The sequence below is a fragment of the Montipora capricornis genome, chromosome 12, assembly GCF_036669925.1.
Source record: "Montipora capricornis isolate CH-2021 chromosome 12, ASM3666992v2, whole genome shotgun sequence".
NCBI classification, from domain to species: Eukaryota; Metazoa; Cnidaria; class Anthozoa; order Scleractinia; family Acroporidae; genus Montipora; species Montipora capricornis.
Window position 1 is genome coordinate 41185883 of NC_090894.1, and position 17253 is coordinate 41203135.

The 17253-nt window shown below is 40.2% G+C and overlaps 1 protein-coding gene across 1 annotated transcript in view; it reads right to left on the reverse strand.

The window, feature by feature from the left end:
• The window catches only part of LOC138027781 (TNF receptor-associated factor 3-like), a 13749-nt gene extending 5123 nt beyond the window's left edge, over positions 1–8626 (reverse strand). The window contains exons 1-4 of the mRNA XM_068875391.1: positions 7862–8626; positions 6961–7117; positions 6230–6388; positions 5666–5821 (exon numbers count right to left, since the gene is read on the reverse strand). Of these exons, the coding sequence (XP_068731492.1) occupies positions 5666–5821; positions 6230–6388; positions 6961–7117; positions 7862–7989 (600 nt within the window). The 5' untranslated portion in view covers positions 7990–8626. The remainder of the gene's footprint in view (positions 1–5665; positions 5822–6229; positions 6389–6960; positions 7118–7861) is intronic.
• Positions 8627–17253: the final 8627 nt, after the last annotated feature.

A 17253-nucleotide genomic window follows, 5' to 3' on the forward strand; every position in this document is an offset into this window, starting at 1 on the left:
CTGCCTTGAACACGCTAAACTTGGGTGCATAGTTTGACATCGTTTATGTCCCACAGTCTTTGCCTTGGCCTTCCAAGGGAACTCGCTTTAGCTATGCGTTGTGCTATCTCGTCATCAATGGTTGATGAGTTTGACAGAATGCTCCTGAGGTAGCAGAATTTGTCAACAGACTTGAGAGGTGTATTATTGACGATGACAACTGGGTCAGAGTGGAATTGCCTTGGGGCAGGTTGGTACATGACTTCCGTCTTTTTTTATACTGATAGTCAATCGGAACCTTTGTGCTGCACGAGCGAATGCGTTTTTGTTTATTACTGGATTGCCTATGGCAAACCCAGTCGAGGTCCGCGTTTAGTTTGTTTGTTTTCTTTTTTTTTCTTTTTTTTCTTTTTTTTTGTTTTTGTTTTTTTCTCTTTTTCCGTGTCGGTAAAAGTCTTGCCTGTCACTCCCCTGGTAAGTGGTGTCTTTGTGCATAGAGCCTTCTGCACGTATTTTCTTAGCATCGAGAGGGTAGTGGAACTGCGTAGATTTCTCTGGTGGACTCAGTAGAATCATTAACTTAGCCTGCAATGGCGTCGAAAGTCATGTAACGCAAATGGCGTTTTAGTGGATCCTTAAGCAAAATATACCCTTATGGAGCTCAATAATGGAAAGTCAGCAGGAAGGGTTCACAGGCCTGTTGGAAGCGTGCTTGAATTTCAACAAAATGAGCCCCAAAATCAGTGAAAACTTGTGACGCAGATGAATAATAAAGTAGCTGCTATTTCCAAAATGATGGAATTACCTGGTGATAAATAACGTCGTGCGCGTCTTGGAGAGTAAATTTTGACTTTGCATAAACAAGAGTTGGGCGATTGTGATCTTTATTTTGACTTCGCTCATTTCATTTCAAACTTTATAACACTTGACGGAAAAAGAAACTTACAAAAACCCGATATCTTGCCATCATTTGACACAGATGCTTCACTGTTTGACGAGTAAACATGCCAGGGTAACTTAATCACGGCGCCTGCTGAATTCCGGCCATGTCACTTTCGATTTTGCAATTTACTTAAACGTAGCAAAAATCTCCCAAAATGTTTGTCGCCGATCGTAACTTTTTATATTCTATATTCACGGTTCAAAATTAATGTTGTTTTCATGTCGTAAATATTTTATTCTCGATCGACCGTCCCGGAAACTTCCTTCTGCTCTTTCTAAAAACTGTGTATCAATAGTTATTTGCTTTTTCATCAATATTTGTTTTGCATAAAGCAAGCTAACAAAATCTGTACCTTGCTGAGTTCGCATTTGTTAGCGTTAATAGTATTTTCGGTCAGATGCTTCTGTTTTTTATGAGGGGTATATTGTTTTGGTTTCCCATCCTAACACTAACCCCGCGGAACAGGGCTTGACTTCAGTGAAATTTAGTATTACAAAGCTGTCAGATGCTCAGAGGGCACACTTGTGGTGAAACGAAGTTGTGAGGGAACTTGAAAATTATCAACATGTCAGCCCAGAAGCCAATGTTTCTCGCTTCTCTTTTATTTGTTATTCTTCAGAGACTGGAATGCTGTATTTCAATACCACACAATCAGTGCCTTCTGATTTTCTGTAGCATGTACCACAGGCAACCCAGTGTATGCTTCACGGAAGCATCTCGTATTATGTCTTCAAGGGCATGAGCAACCAGGGCGCAATATCCGCATAAAGAAGATCACGGATAAGCATGCGTAGGGTCTTCGTACGGGACTGTAGGAGTCTAAGGTTGGATAGACTTAACTATTAGAGGGTAATGCGAAGTGCTAGTTTTCTACCCATATAGACCATGCCAGCGTTAGCCCTACTAATGGAAATGGGCCTACACAAGGACAGAGAAAAATTCTGACCAGGATGAGAATTGAAACCACGACCTTCGGGTTAGATCACCGCTGCTCTACTGACTAAGCTACAAGGTCAGATGGGAGCAGGCCGTGGGAATTTCAAGATGTCAATGTCACGGCAATGAATTTGTACAAGTACAAGAAGGATTACGTTTTTGCAAACGTTGGCCGTGTAGCACTTATATATCAAAAGACTTTACTATTAGAGGGTAAAGTAAAGTGATAGTTTTCTACCCATTCTCTACCCGTTGAATTGGCCTCCCTCTGTTCGAAACTGTATGTACACGCCCTTATCCATGTCCTTGAGGGCATCCAGTAGCGTGTAGAAGAACAGGATGGAGAAGAGGGTTGGTGCAAGCACACAGCCTTGCTTAGCTCCATTGGTGACAGGAAATGGGTCTGATTACTCCCCACATTCAAAAACTCTTGCAAGCATTCCCTCGTGGAAAGATCGTATAATCGAAACAAATCTTTGCAGAATTGTCCAAAGGCCACCACGATTTACGGTGTCAAATTCCTTTCTAAGATCGATGAACACCATGTATAGATCCTGGTTCTGATCTCTGCATTTTTCTTGAATCTGCCTCAGGGTAAATATCATATCTGCGGTTCCTCTGCCAGCTGTAAACCCGCACTTTGACTCGGGATATATGGAGTCGACAACCTCCTCTACCATTCTGTTCAAGACTATGCGTACTAGGATCTTTCCTGTGCTGGAAAGAGGAGATATTCCGCGATGATTGTCACATATCGTAAGGTTTCCCTTGCGTCTGCAAAGGTGTATAATGGAGGCATCTTTGAAGTCCTGTGGTACTTCTCCTTATAGCCAGAATCTCTTATAAAGCTGCGTGAGCTTCTTGCACGTACATGTTCCACCGTGCTTTAATATCTCCGCAGTTATACCATCAACACCAGGAGACTTCCCTGAAGAGTTCTGTTAACAGCCGTTGTAACGTCGTCTAGGGACGGAGGCAGATCTAGTTTCTCAAGTATTTGCCTTTGAGGAATCGTATCAAAAGCTTCCTGGGAGACTGAAGATGGCCGGTTCGGGAGGGCGATGAAATGTTCTACCCAACGGTTTAGGATGTCCGACTTGTCGGTAAGGAGTGTTTCGCCGTCTGATGATAAAACAGGTGAACTGCCACTTGTCATGGATCCGTAAAAGGCCCGAAGGCCTTCGTAGAACTGCCTGGAGTTATGTTGTCAGCCGCTTCCTGTGGCTCCCACGCTTCTTTTCTCGCTACGTGTTCTTCATCTGGTGGAGCCTTTTCTGTACAGTATGTTTCGCATTGAGGTACCGTGACTTTATTGCAGCAGAGGATTTGTCTATGTACGCTTTATAAGAACTGTGCATTCTTTCTGGTAGATCGGAGATCTCTCTGTCGTTTTCATCAAACCAGTCTTGATGCTTACATTTAACGAAATCTAAGACACCTGTGCTGGTGGAGTATGTGATGTCTTTAAACTGCTTCCAAGCTGTTTCAATGTCTAGATCGTCCATTTCTGTAGGGAGGTTTGCATTTTCGATATTGGTACTCAGTTTCCTCTGAATGGAAACATCATTCAGTAGGAACGTGTTAAGCTTGCGCTGTGGCCCTCTTCATTGTGAATCTTATGAGTAATACGAAGAGACATTATACTTCTAACCAGCCGGTGGTCAGATCAACAGTCAGCACCTCTCATTGATTTAGTCAACTTAATTAACATCGCTGAGATCCTTCTGCTTAACAATGACGTAGTCCAAAATGTACCACTGCTTGGATCTGGGATGCATCCAGGTGATGTTATATTTGTCAGCCTGTTGAAAAACAGTGTTGGCGATACCTATCCCATGTTGACTGCATTTCTCCAAAAGGAGAAGACCATTGGCGTTTATCTTTCCAACTCCATGTTTACCAATCACGTTCTTCCAGATGTAAGAGTCACTTCCCACCCGGGCATTGAAGTTGCCTACAATGATAAGTTTGTCACCACTAGGAGTTTCCCTTACCACTCCATCTAAATCCTCGTAGAAAGTCTCCTTCACTTCATCAGTATATATATGTCATACTTGATGCGTTGCGCGCTGATTATGGTAACATGACCTCCCTCTAGCAGACCCATTCTTAGCTTTAGCAGTCTTTCGCTGATGACTTTTGGTAAAGATTCTAGCTTAGGAGCAATCCTGGTGCGAATTGCAAATCCAACACCACCGATTCTTGGTACCCCAGGTGGCTTACCCTTCCCAAAAAAGGTAAAGCCTGCGCCAACTTCCTCCAGGGTGGACTCACCGGAAAGTCTAGTCTCGCTTAGCGCTGCGATATCTATGTTGTACTTGTCTAGTGTCTTCGCTATCAGGGCAGTCCAGCGTTCCGGTCTAGCATCGTTGACCAGAAGTGTTCGGACATTCCATGTTGCAAAGTTAATCGTGTGTTCCTCTGAATTTCTTCCACCGCAAAGGTAGATGACCAGCATGGCGCGGTTACCTTGCAGGTTACTTTGGAGTAGTCAATGTTTTTTCAGTACCTTTCCCCATGCGGGGAGAGCATTGCTAGCCCTAAAGAGGGATGCTCTGTCGCCCATGCAGGATACGAGTGCCGCATTTACCCCAGTCTGCGGAAAACGACCATCACACGTGGGCCGCCTGAGTGCAGGATCGTGGCTACAGACTTTCAGGGACATCCTTCATTTGTCTCCGTTACCACTCCCCCATCGCCACAGGACTTGTTGGTAAGAAGAAATGTCATCAAATTGTCGAAAGGATAACCTGCACATGAATTGATTAAAGTGAGATTGGTTTGTGCGCTCCCAGTCTCACTCTCTCGTACAATATGTATGCCATATGCCAACTGGTGCAAGGAATGCGAGATAAGCGACGCGTAAGGAATGGCAACCGGGCTAATTGCCAGAAATCATGAAAATCGTTGTATGCTACTAGCAAGTAGACCGTTTTCAGTACTTGCCCAATAGCTTAGGCTAACAGATGAAATTGGCCCTAAAATTGATTTACTAGTTTTCTTAACATAGATCAAAGAAAAAGACTTTTAGTAGCGGAGCTCAGGCGCGAAGCGGGCCAACGGAGCACTATGGGTAAGAAATTTTGGAAAATCTATCGATGCAAGAAGTTTGCTTATGAAGTCAGCGTACCCACTCCCGTACAGACTGTCGGGGTGGAGGTGGGAAGGCAGGACAGCGTCTGAGGCCGGGAGTGTTTAGGCAATGTTTTAACAATCACATTTACAGGCTGTGAAATTGCATTCGAGTAAGCGAATTTATTACTCTTTAGCTTGACTTTTAAATTAGTAAGACTTTGCTCTTGTCCTAATTATAATGCACCTATCAATCTTAAGCCCCAGGGTGGGTGGGGGGGGAAGCAATGTAAATAAAGGTATTACATCATTTTTTTCTCATTTGCTAGCCTGATGAATTTCTTCAACAATGACCCTCAAATTAAATAGCTTTCCTTCAGATTGGCTAAATAGTTCAAGGTCACCTCAGCGTTTTCATTTTCTGCAAACCCTAATCATTATTTTTTGAATGTCGTGGCGATTTCTTTAACCGAGAAGCTATAATCATAACCAGTGCGCAGCTTGATAAACTAGCATTTGCAATTTCAGTTTAATTACAGGCAAGACAAGAGAGAAAAACGTTGCAACGACGGGAAAATAACTTTTCCAGGAAAGGTTCCCCTCTTCATTCGAACTGTAATGATTTTAAGAAGCCTCTTATTTCAAATTGATAGAAATGCATCTTATTTTTTTTTCTGAAAGTATTTTAAAACACCAAATAAAAATCTCGCAACTTATCCCTTAAAAAGCACTTACTTTGAATTCACAGCCGTGAATGAAAAACGGGCACGATACTTCCGCGTGAGGACACTCCTTGGTCATGTGCTCATCCAACATATCACGTGGTATAGTGTCCTTTCCGCAGAGTAAATGACATTTTACGGGAAACTTTAGGCAAAAATCGAAATGATCCTGAAGACAAACGACAAAAGACAATAAATTTTTGTGTTTTCGGTTCTCGACTCAAAATGAATGAAAATGAAATGATATCAAGATATAATTAGGTAGTATTGAAAACACAAAGCGAAAAGATGTTTGTCAATGCAGCTTCAATACAATGGCAACTAGTCCCGGAACAGGACTAAATAGAACAGACTTGATTCAAAGAGATTTTTACTCATAAATCTGATAGAGGATTTATCTCACATGCATATGGATGCTACACCACTCGAAGGGGTTTACTGAGCTCAAAGGCTCAAACGTTCAAGGTTCAATTGAGTCAGTTTCTTTTAAATAACGGTGAGGAAATATGACTAGCATTAAAGCGACCACAACTTTTTTTTACTCTTTAAAACTAGCTCAATATTAAATCTCCCATACCTTCAATTTTTTTTGTCGCACTTTTCCGCCGCAATATGTACACATCACGGCCCTGTTAATACAGGAATTTGATGCGTGATCTTTGAGACGTCTTCGTTCCATTGTCTCACTACAGGCAAGGCACTGTACATCACCATATTGACAACAAGTTTCATGGGCCTAATCGATAAATCAGTGAAAATGAGGTCCGAATTACTACAGCAAATTAAAGATTAAAAACTGCATGTTTTAATTTTTCAAGGCTCTGTTATTAATTAACTGGAGAACAAGAAGAACTATGACCATTCTTCACCTCATATAACTAAATGACCAATGATCACAGTTATATTTAGGAGGGCATGCACCTGGTGACTTTGTATGGGGCTATTTAGAGCGTCAAAAGAGATCTCAGTTCGCTTAAATGTTATTAAATAATTCATTTGGCGCATTGGAAGAAACTGGAGGAAACAAAAGATGTCTCTGGCATTAGCAGTGCAAACGGGTCGTAAACTCGCTCTTAATTTGTTGACAGTGAAAATGTCCCTTGGTTGCATGTGAGCACGCATTGCCTGATAAAGTTGCGTCACGTTCACTGAAGGGACGACAGTTGTGAGTGACTGACGTCGCAACAAACTGAGCGCAGTCACGAGTCTTGTAGGCCTGTGATTCCTGGGTTAAAACTGATTTACAACAATATGCAAGAAAAGAAAATGAAATTCAGTTAAAGAGGAAGTTTAAATGGAACTACTTACCTTCAAATTTCTGAATTCTCCTTTCCAATCGCAGTTTCTATCTTTGTACTGGCAACTGCATTGGAGATCGAGTATTTCCCTTTCGCAGCATTTATCATGAAAGGACTCTTCTTGTGAAATCTGGTTGCCATCCACGGGACAGCGCAGTTTTGTTCGCCTGAAAGAAGAAAAAAAACGGAACTTTTTTTACTCTAATCGATCATCAATATTGAGGGGAGGTTCGAAACTGAATAGTGTCTTTTTCGTTTTCGCTGAAACGGTGAGTGTTACCCCCGTCGGTTTGTTTGGCATTCTACATGATGACTTATGCCTCGAGTGGATATATCATGAAGCCGGGATCGAGCACTGGTTAGGTTGACTTCGAGATGTTCAGGGACAACGACTCGATTTTTATTGGCCAAGCAAGTCACTTACAATCTTTTACACTCAATTTTATTCCCTTGCTCAGTTTTGCGGACCTTGTTTAATCCAAGACGGAATAATATTCGGACCAATATTCAAAAGCATTCAACTACTCCTCAGCCATTAGTGCCCTTTTTTCAATATCTACAGGAAGATAAACAGTATTTTATGATTCTAATAGGGCTAAAGTGCGTAAAATTTGTGGCTCCTCATTTAATATCAGCACATTAAGCTTTCAAAAAGAGCTGGCCTTATGCAAAATTTAGTCTCGATATCTTAAGGTAGACTGAGCAACATAACCCATTTTGAAGGAATCAAAAGAAAATGCGTGTATAGTCATCCCACCGGGAAAAATGGATTATGCTGGGACCAAGGAAAGTGCACCGTCATTTTAACAAAGATCCGAACAATAACAACATAGTGACGACTATCCTTCTTCTTGTGACTACGTATTAATGGCCGAAGACTGATACTGCCAACACTGAACAAGGTTACGTACCTGAAAAGTGATTCCAAACATAATTTGCAGAATCTGTGTCCGCAAGAAGTTTGCCACGGTTCGTTAAAAACAGTCTTGCAAATTGGACATGTAAGCCTTTCATCTGGGTTATTGACAAAGTTAACCATGATAGTAGTGTGTATCGAGATAATCGATGTCTCCTGCACTGACAACTTCTGAGGCTATCGTAATTTAATAATTTTCCCATCACCGATTTAATCTGTCTCGCTAATTTAAGGGTTTTTCCCCTGTTTTACAAGTATCATGCTTCTTTTTTAAGAACGCGTGATGTTTCACATGGATATGGACTCCTGTACTTAATCATGCACAAGGTTATCACGTTCGCCATGAAAAAAGATATGTTACGATCCATGTAACAATCAAAAACGAAAAACAAAGCCAACGAAAGAAAAAATTGCAAGAAATGGCTTTAAGCTGTCCACGAGCTGAATTTGAAAGACTTACAAAGTAAAATGTTTGGGATTCGATTCGATAAGGCAACCGTCCGTAAAACCCTTTCTTGTAATGATGCTCCGTGAATTAAATTTGTCTATACAGATTTTTTGGGGGGAAGTATTGTCACGAGAAGAAAGCCAAGTACCGCTTACAACTCCACTGTTAGCTGGTTCTACAAGTCGTTTCATTAATTTAATAAGCTTCCCTATCAGCGCTGCAGCTCAAATCAAACAAACGAGCTGCCGCAGTTTACTTTTAGTATGCAATTCATTATTGATCCCGGCTGCATACACACAGAAGTAAGTGGAACTTAACAACACTGCTCATATATCTCTTTTGATATCAAAAGTGAATAGTGTGCTAACCATAGTCAGTGTACTAACTATGGTTTAACATCCCGTTGTTATATCGCGAAAGTGATGCGCCGGCAGCGAAAGATACCGGAAGTCTAGTGTTCGCCTGATGGAAAGTTTCTCCCCAAAAAATGAAGCTATTTCAGTATGAAATAGTATGAAATAATCTAGTCAGAGAAAATATCCAGTACGTTCCGATTGTTAAATTTGACATCCGGCTCACTATTAATATCCCTCCGATGATCAAGAGAATTGTTCCGGGGTCTTCCCCGTCATCATTTGATTTACGTGACGAAAAACGTGAATAAATAAATGTCCACGGTAATGCACTTTGTCACGATAACCCGCAAAATTGCTCTTCTCAAAAAGTACCCGTAATTTAAAGTGCCATAGTGAAAAGGAAAAACCTAATTTTCTTTTACACGTACACACAATTGAGTATGCTACAGACCAGACTTTCGTAATTTTTAATGTTTTGCAAAATATGCAAATAAACCCCCTAACAAAGGCTTCTGGGATTACGTTGCGAGAATAACTGACAAACGTCTCTGTGCTCTGATACAACTTGTCGTTGTTTTTGATCAGACCGCGTGAAAGGTGGGGCGAGATACATTTTTCGTTGTTATGCGCCGATCAAATGGAGACTTCAACATCCCTCCCTCCCGGGAAAACCCCGAGCATTTGACTATCTTCTGTGCCCGGAGAGTGGGGAATTTGACCTTTGCCTGCGTGGGGTGGGGAAAATTGAACCGGAAGTGTCAGGTTTCAAATTAATTTCTTTTCGGGCACCGAAGTTGCTAACAGCTATAAAACACGCGATTGGACGAGGTGGAAGAGTTTAAAGAAAGAGATGTAGCATTTGTGAGCGATTGGCTTACAAGAAAGGTCTTCAAAAGGTCTTTATTAAAGACAGGGGGAGCCGACGACGATTGTTCTTTAGTAGGGCATTTGAACAGCATTTTGGCCCAAGGGAGCGGGAATTTGAACGATCCAATATTCAAAAGGCCGGGAGGGGGCGATGTTGAAGTTTCGAGTTGATCGCCGCATTAGCCTGCGAACGCAGACGTAAATACGGAAATAAATCTTTAGAGTTCTCAGAAACGTGCATACTTCCATGCTGTCTGCAAAACGTTTGTTGAGAGGGTCCATCCGCTGAATCTTCCGTACTCACTGCTACATCCATAGACGATACTTTCGATTCCATTACGGGCCTGTAGCTACCAACAAACGCAATTGTCAGAGGTAAAATCGATCAAGACACGACGTAATCTGTTTCAACCAATCAACTGAAGGAACTTCGATCCCTAGAAAATTAAAGCGCTCGCTGTCAAATTATCGCTTAATTTTTCGATTTTCTACCTTTCTTTAATTAATAGGTAATCACATGATTTCGAAAAAAAATAAAACTGCTTGGTGTTGTAATCCAGGACAACCTCAAATGGAACTCACACATGTCAAGTGTACTCAAGAAAGCTAAAAAACGTATCTATCATATTAGGGCATGTAAGAAAGCCCATCTTCCTGATGAAGTTGGCCTCAAGACCTACACAACAAAAATTAGACCTTTGCTTGAGTATGCGTGCCCTACTTGGGGAGGTATTCCTGACTATCTTCAGGACCGTTGTTTAAAGATCCTCGGCCTTCCAAAAGATGTCCTCGAAACACTAGCAAGTAGAAGAAGCAACCTTACCAAAAACGAGCTGCAACGGATGATGAGGAGCGATACTTTTAAACACTTATTTAAACAATCTGATCTTAGCTATAATCTCAGACACAAAAAATGTAATCAAGTTCCCTTATCACGTACAGTGAGACACCAGTAATCACTTGTCCCAAGGTTAGACTATAGTAACTTTTAGATCTTATTATTACATTATATATGCACTTTTTATTATTATGTATATACTATGCACTACATTTGTAAAAACACATTAATTCTATTGCCATTGTGTTTGAATAAAGTTTATTATTATTATCATTATTATAAATAAGCTGCACATGTAAATTTTTTAGACTGCAAATTACACGCGCCCGTAATTTTGTCACTCCGAAAAATTTACTCTTTCTTGTGTATTCCAAAATGCACCGAAAATCATGTGATAGCCTAATACTAATTCACTTCTCTAACTGCAGATGGAATAAATGTAACTCTCGCACATTTTATCGTCATCACTTATAAGATATTTTAATAAAAACTATGTTACTACGTCCTAATCTCTGTAAGCACGGTGCCTTTCCTCCGAAAAATTTACGGTGCCTTTCCTCCGAAAAATCTTCGGTGCAATTTGGGATACACTGTACTCTGTGCTTCTGGCACACCAGACAACAATTTGTTGCACGTGTCGCTCTTTAATAAATGCAACCATTGTTGTAATTTGCACCTGCTGCATCTTGCAATAAACTGTCCATCGCAGTTCGCAATAAAATAAGCGGTTAGTCGTTTTAAGGGGAGTCGTATACCTTTGGGTTCAAGTGTTTGGCCCCTGTCGATTAGAAATGCTTCTCGGGCTTTGCGCGTGGAGTCACGAGACATGCGAGATGTGTGGATTAGTTCCAATGGAAGGAGTTCCATGTCGTGAGGTTATTGCTGGTGAAATGTTCAGAAACAGTTTGTCTTGAAGAAGAAGTGAGTCTGTCAACGCCAACCTGGTCAACGACAATGGAGACCCTGGGAACGAGGTTGTGTCAACGGGACGTCGGTGTTCCTTGAAACCATTTCTTATTGCTTTCACTTTCTAACAACCTCGGCGACATACTTGTCAATTCCACATTACCTACCAACCAAATGCGGAACTAACTGCCTCACATGCAATTACGTACGTAACTGACGGAAGAACTGACGGAAGAACTGACTACACATTTTCGGCTACTAGGGAGACATTGGACGATTGGAACTCATCCACGCATCTCGTGACTCCGTGTGCAAAGCCCGAGAAGTGTTTCTAATCGACAGGGGACAAACACTTGAACCCAAAGGAAAAAATTATATTTATCTGTAACCCTATACATATATCTAGAGTATATACTCAAGAATCCCCGGTTATTGCATTGCTAGCTTTCTAATTGCATGGCTCGCCAAATCCCGGTTATCAACGAATAACAGAGGTTTTGGAAAGCAGTGTGTCCAAAACATTTCGGCGTGAAGTTTAAGTTTTGTACCGACAAAATGGCTAAAAACAACAAGTTTCTCCCTCGGAAATACAGCGACTTTTCGACAATGCCGTCCCAGAAGCTACAAAGAAAGCCTCAAAGTTCGGCGTAAACATAACTGGTACGAAACTGTGAAGTTCAAAAGTTCGTAATTCTCGCTGTCGATAATTTTGCGTTTTAAGATCATGTAACAACAACACAAATGCTTACCCTAATGTTTAAATCGTAAGGTATATACTAAAACAATTATTCCATTCGTGTTTATTGGATATGAGGTGATTATAACCAACTCGGCGCTACGCGCCTCGTTGACTATTTATCACCTCATATCCAATGCGCAATCATGGAATAATTGTTAAATATACATTAACTGTAGTCTTATAACCAGTTTTCTTATGGCTTATATTCGAATTTCGAAAAGTTGTAAAGGGGAAGCCTTAAACTCCCTGAAGACGTCAGGCCGTGCCTGACGTAATGTCGGTTAAAGCAAAAATATCATGATATTTACAGGCCTATACGCGTACAACCAGCCTTGCATAATAATTTTCTTTTCAGTCAACAAATTATTTGCTGGTTAGATCTTCCAATACCCGGCACTTGTACTTTGTTCAGCTGGCCCTTGCATAGAAAAGTGTCCACAAGTACCTTTTTTATATATGGGTTATTACTCATGCCAAGTTTGCCAAGTTTCTAGGTGGAACCACTGATGACGTCATCAATTTGATAATAAATTTGCATAACAAAAAACTGAAATATCTCTCAAACGAAAGAAGATATTTCGATACGAAAAAGGCCATTCTTCATTATTTTGAAAACCCATTTAAATAGGCATTAATCATATTTTACTTCATAGGTAATTTAAAGTAATCGTTGTCGTACTGATAAAACGGTTTGAGAACAAAATAATTACAGCTTTCGAACTTCACTTAAGTAAATTAAGGCACGGGCCCAAACCTGGCCCCAAATTATTACACAAAAAAGTAAGGGGGTGGTCTAACTCCTGAAGGTTTACTAATAACAACCTAAGACTTTCGCAGACTAATTTCGTTACAAACATTCTTACATTGATGTGGATGACGTATGCAAATGAGGTCAAGCGACTTGTTACGACCACAAAACTCAAAATAAAAAAAGGCGACAGTTTATGCTAAAATTTATTTCACTTCGCTACGATTAGATTAGTCAAAATGCTAAAAGAAAACGAACCGTGCTGGGCCTTTGTTAAATATTTTCCCTATGGAAAGTGATTGCTTTTTCCGGACATTTATTCAAAGTTATCTTGAAATGTTCAAGCACAGAAATGATGTACCCAATAGTGTTAACATCAAAGGTGTTTCCAAGGGTGTGTGTAAACATGGCCCACGTCACGCCTCGGTTTTGATCAGGTTTTGCAAAAGCGGAAAACGTTGTCCAATGCTAATAAAAGTAAACGTCAACCGGATTCATTGCTTTAACAACGGCTTCTGGATGAAAGCAAGTTAAATATCGTAAAGGAATTGAAAGTGAATCGATATGGTTTTTGACCACGGGTTTGTATATACTGAATAGAATAGAATATAATAGAATAGATACAAGACGAGAATCAAAGCTAAAAAGATTGTGGGGTCGTGTACTTAACAAAATAGTTACTCGTCCTATTAAAAACTATTAATTATAACTAAAACACATCTTTAAAAACACTCTACTAGATTACAATTCTTAAAATGCGAACTAAGTAAGAAACTAATACAATCAAACATTACAAGTTAACGAAATTGCAATAACTGCGAAATATTCCCTTTATTCTATGATTGTTATCGGCTACTTCACCGATAATGAAATTTCATTAACTGCGAAGTATTCCCTCCATTCTACTTCGCTGTTACTGAAATTTCAATAACTGCGACATAGTTTCGCTCTGTATTTTGTTATTGAGTTACTACTTCGCCGTTAATGACATTTGAATAACCGCGAAAAATTCTTTCTGTATTATATATTGAAAGCCTTTGCTGCGAAATTTTACTGTTATCTATAGAGTAGAATAACTGCAAATTTTTCATTTGTCAAAGTACCGTTTTTCTACTTCTCTACTTAAAAATACGTGTCATCAGTTAATCTGTTCCTCACCGTCGAACCCGATAAACTAGTGAAAGTAAAGCTCCTGAAGTGATCATTTCTCCTGAGTAGTCTACGAAGTTTCTTGACGTCCATACAACCTACATTTTTTATATAACAAAGTTCCATACCACTGAGCCTCGATATACCTACCGGTGAGTCTCTAAACAATCTACTATTGAATCTAGGTGTCGTGATTGTTTCTTGATGGACCCTCCATCAAAAGCCGAAATTGAAAGAGTTGTGAAGAAGCTGAAAGCCAACAGGGCAGCCAACAATCTACTATTGAATCTTGGTGTCGTGATTGTTTCTTGATTTCTTATCTTCTTGATCTCTTCCGTCAAGTGATAACACCTCAGTGTCATGACGTTTTCTTTTTGCCGAAGCTTTCAGTGTCCTTGTATGTCACTGTCACGCTGAGGTCTAAAAGGAGACAGGCGTATTCGCTCCCAAATTCAACTACGAGCTCCCACGCATCCATCCACTGAAGAGGTGTGTATGACAACTGCAGACTGCCTGCAAATAGCGCTGCTAAACAGCATAAGTCCAAGCACTGACTCATTTAAAACGGTTAGCTTAGTTAAACTCAGTTTATTTTCCAAGTTAACAGGGGCATCTAACGATGGTTTTCTGCGAAATATCTGTTTGGAGAGGTCTAGGTTGCCTAGGAATTTCGATACCTTTTCGATACATCAAGAACCACTAACAAATTCGTTTGGCTATTTTGGTCACCTAAGATTTTCGATTTTTTTTATTTGTGTCACGTTATGTTCACCTAGGATTTTCGAGATTTCATTCGCAAGCTCGTCTCCTGAAAAATTCGAAATTCGGTTACACAACTTTAGTTTTATTTCTAAGTTTGATTCCTTCCCATAGCTTCAGGAAGCTCAAATACCCGTTGAAGACGTCAATCGAGACCACCCCAAACCGTTGAATTGAGCTGATTGAGGTTGCCTCAAGTTTCTCCCGGTTGAGCTACTCCAGCACTCTGCGTGATGTGCTGATGGACGGCAAGCGGCCGACGTCATTTATTATTACAGGCGCGCGTTATAGCTGTTATAGCTGGGACTAATGTAACCTTTGTATTGTTTGAATGTTGCATTACAGATATTTTGCCGTGCTTTTGCCGTGCGTTTTCGTGGCTTCGCCCCGACATTTTCCGCTCTCATTTTCCACATTTAGATCCCGTTATCTAAGGAGAATGGACAGAAAATTACCACATCTGGATCTTCTGCTGTGGGTTAAAATGGTTTAAAATGTCCACGAGCCAGATGCGCGTTTTAACACCCTTGAAAAATCAGGAAGCTGTAACAACGCAGAAGACTTTAAAACGTAGTCATAGTAAGGAAAAATTATAAGGTGAAATCTTTAGATAACGCGAACGTAAGGAGACAGTCTGTTCCGCGATAGTTTGTTGCTCTAGGTTGCTCATAAAGCGTGTTTCTGATGATTGTATCGGTCGTATCAGTTTTGCTATACCCCTAGGGTTTTCGGGACAGGCGATGTACCCCTACGAGTTTCGAGACCCACACTACCAGCCTAGGTTTTTCGGGGGGGGGGGGGGGGGGACGACCCCTAAGAATTTCGGTTGGCTGCTGGGTCAATGAATAACCTCATGTTTTCGTGAAGCTTTGATCGAAAGCTAATATTTTCGAAAAATACAAAAAGCAGCCCTAAAATATTCTGGAGGGCATATCATCCCCTAGAACGACCGAACAGATAATTTTTTATTAGCGTTGCAAATAAATCGTTTTTATGACTTTAGAAGCACTCCTAACTGCCTAAACAGCATTTTCAGGATATTTTAGAAAAAAACCTCGTTGGGTGCCCCTGAGTTAAGCCTTTTGAGTCTCCACGGACTTTGATAACGAGCGAGTTATTAGCCATCAAAACCTGATAAATTCTTGGGTGGCAAAACCGCTATCTTTGCAAAATGTCGAATTTTCAAAGCGGTCATTACTCAGAAATTATCCAGTAAATTGTGCTCAAATATTCAGTAATGATAGTTTGGCTGACAGATTAGCAAGCGATGGGTGTATGCTAATGAGTCAAAACATGTAAACGTAAACGAAAAAATGGTCGGACATTTGGCATACGTAATGAGGCAAGGACAACGCTGAATGGGTCAAACGCGTCACGCAATTTCAGTTGATACATGATACATAAAGTAACTAGTAATAGCTATCGCTAAGGGCCAACGAAACAGTCAATATAATACATAGTTTGCAGATTTGTATCAGAGTTCCAAAATACCAAACAGTAGTTGTAATTTTTTTTTCGAAAGTACTGCATCTTAACTTATCTAGTTAACAATAATACAATGATAGAAATTGCACACTTTCCAACAAAAATGTAGATGTCAACGTGTTTTGCAATAGTATGGAAAGTACTGCTGTAATTTTGAACGGCCGTAATTTTAACAGGAATATATAATAATTAAGTTGAATAAAATCAGTGCAATGTAAAAAAATCGCCAAAGCGTTTTCAGACTTTTCAGTGTGGAACATATAACTTTATTATTATAACAGGGAATCAAACTCTCTCGACACGAAAGTTGTTTCACTTGTAGAATTTTTATTTTGCATGATACAGCCGTGAATTACAAGTCAAATTGATCGTTTAATTGTGTACTTTGCAAACAACATATCTTCTTTGAAAATTAAATTAAATTGTTCACGACTCAATGGTTACAAAACGAAAAACAAACTGCTCTACTCACCGGCCGAAATCCGAAATTAACAACAGCGGCCGATATGAACACGTACGCCGGTTCAGTTTTGAGCTCGTTCACTCAATATAGAACACGATGGTTCGAAAATAAACATTAAAGGACACTCAAAGCAAGTGTACACAATACAATGGTTAGGGAAATGGGAAAAAAAATTGTTTTCACTCCCCTCCTAACACAACTTCATCATCAGTGGTGCAAGTTTAGCTAATGACATCACCATCAAAACACGCGCTTTCATTGGTCCCTACTAAATTTCCATGGAACCTTACGTAGTGTACATTACATTTTTCACAGCACGATCGGGAATTTTTCTGCCTGCTGCAATACTTTGCGCGGCATTAAGCTGGCTGCCTCGCAAGCCTCGCGTCTTCGCTCGGCTTGCTCGTTGGCAATAATTTATGTCCAAAATTTTAACTTAAAATAATATGAAAAAGTATTATGTTAAAAATTATTTCAATATCGTGTTTCCGCCCTGAGATATGACAACCAGAACTAATCTGAAGGTCACCTTGCTACAATGCTTTGTTCAAGTTATGCAATCGTATGACGTCAAAACAAACTTGCGCAATGATGACAGTGCCTTGTACACACATACTTACCCAACAGGA